At 42.9% G+C, this 7,500-nt stretch overlaps 1 protein-coding gene across 2 annotated transcripts in view; it reads left to right on the top strand.

Annotated features, from left to right (window-relative positions):
• The first annotated feature begins 1,519 nt into the window (after positions 1-1,519).
• plcb3 (phospholipase C, beta 3 (phosphatidylinositol-specific)) overlaps positions 1,520-7,500 on the top strand; it is a 57,801-nt gene continuing 51,820 nt past the window's right edge. For both annotated transcript variants that reach the window (XM_027278153.1, XM_019255642.2), the window contains exon 1: positions 1,520-1,618. In XM_027278153.1, coding sequence (XP_027133954.1) covers positions 1,520-1,618 — 99 coding nt within the window. The remainder of the gene's footprint in view (positions 1,619-7,500) is intronic.

Genomic DNA, 7,500 nt, shown 5'->3' with positions numbered 1-7,500 from the left:
ATGAGAGCAGAATTGATCTTATCGTCTTTTTCTCATGTAGAAAGTACAGACTTTCCCAACATGTCAGACTATTTCCTTTAGTGGTGTGTCACACAGGCCTTGAATGGACGATAGCTTGGGTTAAACTAAAGAGTGACTCCCCGCAGATATTGCATCAAAGAGTCAAATGAAGGGTGTATTTACAAGGAAAGCCATTTCATATGTATATTTACACAAGGCAAAGGAGTTCACCCGTGGGTTACATCTAAAAAGCAAAATAAAATACAATTAAGTGCTGTATGATGTCACAAATAATCAGAGAATGACAAAAGTTTGGTGGACAGGATAGATAAAGTGATGTAAAGCCAGAAAAGAGACCAATATCTTTTCATATTTCTCTGGATTCCTTTTCACACGGAATAAGATTTATTCAGATGTGCTATAGGGTGTCAATTCATTTCCCCACTGTGGAGGAAACTTGTGATACTGCAAAATACCAGTTTTAATCCACTGTACCCGTAAGTAATGTAAAATACTTTTTTAGTAAAGCTTGTATATCCATATTCTTGGGTCAGAGGGAATCTTAAATTTTGTAGTTTCTGAAGCTATACTAATAATATATTTCCAATATGCAATCCAATATATCCAAATATCCAAATATCCAATAAGGCAGCACAATACCAAATCACTGGTGTGCACCTTTAAGTTCCAGCAGACATTCTGAGAATATGATGATGATTTTGTGTTATATCATAAAAGCATACACACTATCATGTTCACATGAATGTACAAACTGTAAATTTTGGGAGACTTGCAGAGTGGCAGACAGAGGAACTGAATTAAAACACACCCCTTTCACCCAAACTCTGACTTCCCTCCCTCCTCTCTCTCTCTCATTTCTCATTCACTCGGCGCTATCTGACGCTGTCCTTCTCCCTCTCTTTCTCTCCTCGCGGAATCTTCTCTTTTTTTTCCCCACCACAGAAAACATGCAGGGAGGAGAGGAGGAGGAGAAAAGACGAAACGCGTCGGAGGCGACAAGAGAGAGAGGAAGCAGAGAAAGTTGGTAGAGGAGCGAGAGAGGCGAGAGGAGAGGGGTCGACCAGATGGGAGGAAGGAAGGAAGGAAAGGATCTTTCTCTCTGGGCTCAAGTGCGTGATTAAAGGATCCCGCATAAATAAACAAATATATGAATCAAAGCTTAGAATAAAAAGGGGGAGTTAGAGGCGCGCCACCGCGCTGCGTGGACGCGGACAAGACAGCAGCGGTGCGCGCTGAGACAGCCAAGTTGTGTGTTTCTCACTCTGGATCTTACTCCTCATGTTCTTCAAACTCTCGGTGAGGTCCACTAACTTTTAAGATCTCTGTCTGGAAAAACTTCAGACACTCCAACCCTCCAATTAACTCTCCACGGGAAAAGAAAAAAAGAAGCTCCGGTGTGGAAGTGGAGGAAGGAAGAGCGTTTTTTGTTCCTTCCGAGGAGTCCAGCTCGCCGTAGCCGGGGTTTAGGCGTTGGCACCCGGGCAGGGAGTCCCTCGCCATGGCCGGGGCCAAGCCGGGAGTCCATGCGCTGCAGCTCAAACCCGTGTCCGTCCACGAAGCGCTGAAGAAGGGGGGCAAGTTCGTCAAATGGGACGAGGTGAGAATGTTTGAAACGTGTTAAGATAGCACAAGTGAAATGAGTCAGTTTCTTGATCAAAGAAGAGCTCCTGATGTTATCAACCCAGAGACATGAGACAACATGAGACAACATGAGACAACATGACAGCCTGCTTTTGACAGTAGGCCCACTGTTTTGAAGTGACACACGAGACTGATGTGTGTGTGTGTGTAGGTGGGGTGCAGGTGTGTGTGTGTGTGTGCATAACCTCTTAATCGTGCGCTCTGAGGACAGAAGCCCACTATATTTGCAAGTGTGTGTGTGTATCAGATACTCAACTAGAAAATCCCCCTATAGTTGCCAGCAGGCAGCAGTGCTTGAATGTGTGTGTTGTGTTATGTTGAATTCTTGTCAAGCCGGTTTTCCTCGGACTCGGGTTCAGTTCAGACGCCCTCTTACACCCTCTCCCCCCTACCCCTCACCCCCAGCGCGCATTAGAGAGGAGAAAGCACCTGTCTGGATGGAGATCATCACTTTTCTCTCTTTTTTTAAATAATTAAATTAAAGCTTAATTAACACGTTTGTTGTTGTTTGTGCGAAAACAATGTTTGCTCTACTTTTCCTTCCGCGGATTTCTGCAGCAGCATGTCTGGCAACCCTGACATGCGCCTGCCCGTGTCATTGACCGTAATAATCGTGTGTGTGTGTGTGTGTGTGTGTGTGTGTGTGTGTGTGTGTGTGTGTGTGTGTGTGTGTGTGACTCAGAGCGCGTGGCCCTTCTGCAATCTTCTCCATAGCGAAAGTAGGTGTGTGTGTGTCCATGTGTCTGAGCGGCCATGAATGATTAACTGAGTTGTTGGCTGATCTGGCTCTGACTGCAGGCCTGCGTCTTCCATTTGGAAACCCCTGCCTTAGATTTACAGCACAATTGCATGCAAGTTTGTGTGTATCATTGATATCTTTCAGTGGACGATCCAGCAGTCTGTTATCATAAGTCAACTTTTCAAATATGAATATTCAGGTGTGGCACTGACTCACACATCCAATGAAGAATTAATAACACACACACACATACGTGTTGTGTTTGAAAGTAAAACAACTTATTAGCAACAGCTTCACACACTGTTATGATAATGGTGTGTGCATAAGCGCCTGGCCTCCGAAGATGGTTCTTGTCACGCAAACAGTGAATACCATGTCCTTTTGATTTCCTTTCTTTCTCTCACACACACTAACTCTCTGTGTGTGTGTCTCTCTCTCTCATTCTCGCAAAGGGAATTCCCAGGAAATGGTTATGCTGGTGATTAAGTGTGTGAATGCTCTGAAACATGTGCATGCTTTCTCCTTGTCTGTCTTTCATCTCCCTTGTTTCCCACCGAAATCAACAAATGAATCACGGTGGATGAATGTTTTCGAGAGAGGAAGGAGAAAACAAGAAAGACGCCAGGATTCGGGCACGAGATGTCAGAGATGCTCTGTTGTTTAACGTCAGGTTTGATGTGATGGGACAGATTCAAACCAGTTAGATTCCTCAAATGAACTCGATGGAGGCTGTCTCACCATTTAGGATTATGTAGATCACGAAGCGTGCAATCTAGGAAACCATCGGCTACCATCTGACAACAATTTAGCCTCTCAGGGCAACAGCCAATGTTGTCCTTATTCCGGATATCCGGGCCAAGACTTCCTCTCCAGTCTGATTAACAACTTAATATGTTAGTATGATGAGAAAGACGCATTTTAGATAATCTAAGATCATAAAAAATGTCAGTGATAGCAAACAATCAGCTGTTGGGTTCAGAGAGTGTGTTTCGGCCTCCGCCGCCTTTGCTCACCACATGGTTTACCTGCATGCAGAAATGATGTGAAAAGGTCTGTTCTAGGGTTCATTCAGTGCAGATATTTAGTGAGTCTGGTGGCTTCACATCTTCCATAAGTTCTTGGGACATGTGGCTCAGGTGGTAGAGCGATCGGAGGATTGCTGGTTCAGTTCCTGTTCAAAGTCCAAGATACTGACTCCCAAATTGCTCCTGACAGCTGTGAAGTTGGCGTATTGAAAGTGTGTGGATGGGTGAGCTTAGCGGATAGGAAGCGCTGCACCGCTCCTGATGGATGTGACAAGTGTTGTAAAAGCGTTCCGAGTGGTCTGTAGATCAGAAAGGCGGTTTATAAATACTAGTCCATTTGCCATTTAACATCCGACTAGGTCCGAACTTACAAGAAACTCACAGAGGAAACTGTAGATCCTTCGGCTTTGTTCCATAAAGCCGTCTTGCAGATTTCCTGCCTAATCCAAAATGTAAACGCTGCATTAAGACAAGTAAATCAAACAGTCATCTAATGCGTCGTGACTAAATAAAAGACATTGCACGATCTAAGTAAGTTGGTAATATGGAGTCATCTTCTCTGCACATCAGTAGAGTGCCGGAAATATCACTTTTAAATGAACTTTTTTTAATTAATCTGAATAATTGATTAATTAATCAGATTCTCTGCTTCCAGCTTTGTAAACAGGAGGATTTCATGCTTCTCTATTATCGTAAATTGAATGTTGTTGAGTGCTGGACTTATGAGTCAACTTGAAGATGACATTAAGTTCTTTGAAATGCATTACGTTTTGCTTCAGTTTTATGAACTGAACCATTAACTGATGAATCAATCTGTGCTAAAAGTAATTAGGAGTTGCAGCTACAGTGCATACATCAGTAATCCTGCTTAGTTAGACATCTTCTAATAATTCTGTTTCCATTGTCCACAGCTTGTCAGAAATGTCTTCGTCAAATTTCTAATACAATCAATGAAAATGGAGTGTAGAGGCAAGGCTGTCTGCAAGCCTTCTTGATAATCACCTTATTTGTCATAATTATATCCCAAAATCAATCCATGTCTGGCTGCTTCACCATTATCACAAACCCTTATTTAACCAGAAAGTCTCCTGAGATACGTTATCGATCTTACAAGAGAAACCGAGCCAGGGTGGCAGCGTAGAGTAGTTACCACAGCTTCTTATAAAAATGCTAAAAACTTTTCTGCTTAACGATAACATCATAGCACAGAACCTTTTAGCCTGACTGTATTACACAATCGAATCCTTCATGAAACCTTTTCTTAATGTGGCATTTGAATACCTGGTATGAAGGCAGCGTTTCCAAATCTTGTAAACTATTCCTGTAGCCATGCAGTTTTTTACAAGTTCAGAACACTTCTGAAGACACTGAAGGTCACCCAAAGGAAATGCACCCAGTACTCCCAGTAGCAACTGGTTTTATTATGAAATATTTAAGATGCATTGATAACCTGGACGTAACAAATCCAACTGTAATCTAATAAAAGAGCTGCTCGTCTCCAAGCAGAGTTTTCAAGGTTGAAGCTCAGAGACAATGTCCACTGGGGACAAAGTTTATTTTAGTGTCTGTCTGTGTTCTGACAGAGAGGATGACCAATAGGCTGCTGTCCCAAAAACATGTCCTTAAAGCTGTATTCCTTTAAGGACTTGGCAAAGTGAGAAAAGAATTAGGACACACACACACAGAAAGTGCCTGAGGGCAGTGCAGTGTGTTTACATGAAAACTTCACATTTGACCCCCGTCCCCTCATCACTATGTCCTCCCTCCACATGGTGTTTTTTCCCCCCACATGTCTTCATCGTTTAAGCTTTGTGTCTTCCTTCTCTTTCCAATCTTCTCTTTACTCATCTGTGACCGAGCTGCTGCTGTATTTTTTACTGTAGGTCCATCAACACACACTGACTCATGCAAGGGGGAAGGAGGAGGAGGAGGAGGAGGAGGAGGAGGAATAGGAATGCATTCCAAATTGACCATCTTCCTCCTTTGTTTCAGCTTGTGTACACACGTGTGCGTGTATGTGTGGTTGTTTTGTTCGGGGCGTGCATGTTTCACGTCCAATGACTTCCTGTTCGAGCTTGTTGAAAGGCTCCAGAGTCAAACCATTTTCCTTCACTCTCCCTCCCTCCGTCTGCTGCCCGAGTCTGCTGCTCCGCCCTCTGCAAGCCCGGCCGCAATTCAATTTAGCTGAATTCCAACTGCAATTCAGTTAAAATTCCTCCCAAACAACCAATTAAACAACAGAGACAGACAGCTCGTCTGCAGAGCGGCTCTGCTCACTGTTGGTGTGCCATGGAGTGTCTTGATGTGAATCTGAAAGTACGCAAAAGTCAAATAAATCATCACCACTGCGACTGGTAATATTTGCCTCAGAGTGGTGGATTATATTTGCACCTGGTATTCAAATACACTTCCACTATGCCACTTCCCTCAACAATGTACCATTGCGTGTATATTCTTTCAAAAACAGGCACTGCTTTGCACAAACGAAGCTTTCACCTCAGGGTGCAAACACTGCACGCTACATGCTTTCTTTGGTCAGACTCCAATGGGAAAATTTACTTTTTTTTTTTGGTTTTATTTATTTATGTTCACATTGCACAATTAACAAGCCAACCACAGCTTATAAACAAAATCACATGGGTTCAGTAGTTGCACATTAATTGGACAGATATTTGGGATCCTTTTGTGAGATTAGAGGTTTTGGCTCCGGTTCCGAATGCCTGTACTGTGAGCAACGCATGATGCACCATAAAATGTTGCATTTCGAGGTTGTTTCCTGTAATTTGGTTGGGATTCTTTTGACAGACCTTACAGACCGCACCGCAGTTCACTTAGTGGAGCCCAGAACTATAATGTTGGCGACAGCTGAGGACGCTAAAGGCTCTTTACTGCTGCTGTTGTCCTCAGTGTTGATCAGGACTGTGTTGTCAAACCAAACTAACTGCAGACACTTGTTCCCCATTCACAGATATCCTGAGTAGGCATTTTTTTGATGTACTGGTTTTACCGCACTCATGTAGTTCAAAGATCCTCTCTTGAAGGGTAACGTGCGGGTATTTTTCAACCTGCGTTTCCGCCTTATTTTCCCATGCTTTTCTGTCTAAGTGCCTAATGGGGGACAAGTAATCAGATTATCACGCGTACCTGAGAAATGAGCAGAGATGTATAAAGTACTGGAGTAAAGGAGTGGAGTAGAAGTACAAGTGCTATATCAAAAAACTGACTTGAGTAGAAGTTGAAGTGGTCTTTAAACACCATACTTAAGTAAAAGTACTAAAGTATTCAAAATGTTTTGTACTTAAGTATTGCAAGTAGAAGTATGTAAAAAAAATTGCTACTCAAGTACTGAAAGTAAAAGTACAAGTACTGTTGTTTATATTATTTCAAATATTTATTAAGGCACAACTTCTAATGTCACACTGTTACAATGTTCATGGTAGAGTGCTGGGTGAGGTCTGTGAATGCGTCTGAATGAATGCGAGAGCGAGGGGGGCGGGGGAGCAGGTGAGAGCGCGCACGCCTGGGTGAGTCAAGTGTATGACGTACGGCGCACGAGCGAGATTGATGTGAGACCGGGACTGTTATGTTGGTTTTTTGGCGTGGTTATGGCTGACAGTCACCGAGTCCTGGAACCAAAGCGTTCAGCAATAAATGCAGGTTTGTTCGATAACGCCTTGTCATTCATCACGTGTCCGGCTGGACGCTACAGTAGTAACGAGTAACGATTCAGCACATGAAAAATGTATCGGAGTAAAAGTATTAAATTCATCAAAAATATGCAGTGCAGTAAAAGTGGAAGTTGGGGAAAAAAATAATACTCCAAAAAAGTACAGATACTGCATTTTAGTACTTAAGTACAGTAGTTAAGTAGTTCTACTTCGTTACTATACATCTCTGGAAATGAAACCGGTTGAAAACTACCAAATGTACCGTTTAAGTGCCTATGAGGAATTGAAAATATATGCAGGTCTCTACTACCTTTAGCATGTGGTTTGGCTGCATCTGAGTCTATTGCGTGCGTGGTAAAAGGAAGAGTTTAACATTTTGGGAAATTCGCAAGCTGCTTCCTCGATG

Source organism: Larimichthys crocea, chromosome III (genome assembly GCF_000972845.2).
Source record: "Larimichthys crocea isolate SSNF chromosome III, L_crocea_2.0, whole genome shotgun sequence".
NCBI lineage: Eukaryota > Metazoa > Chordata > Actinopteri > Sciaenidae > Larimichthys > Larimichthys crocea.
Note: the sequence above shows the minus strand (reverse complement) of the source record. Positions and strands in the feature narration are given on the sequence as shown.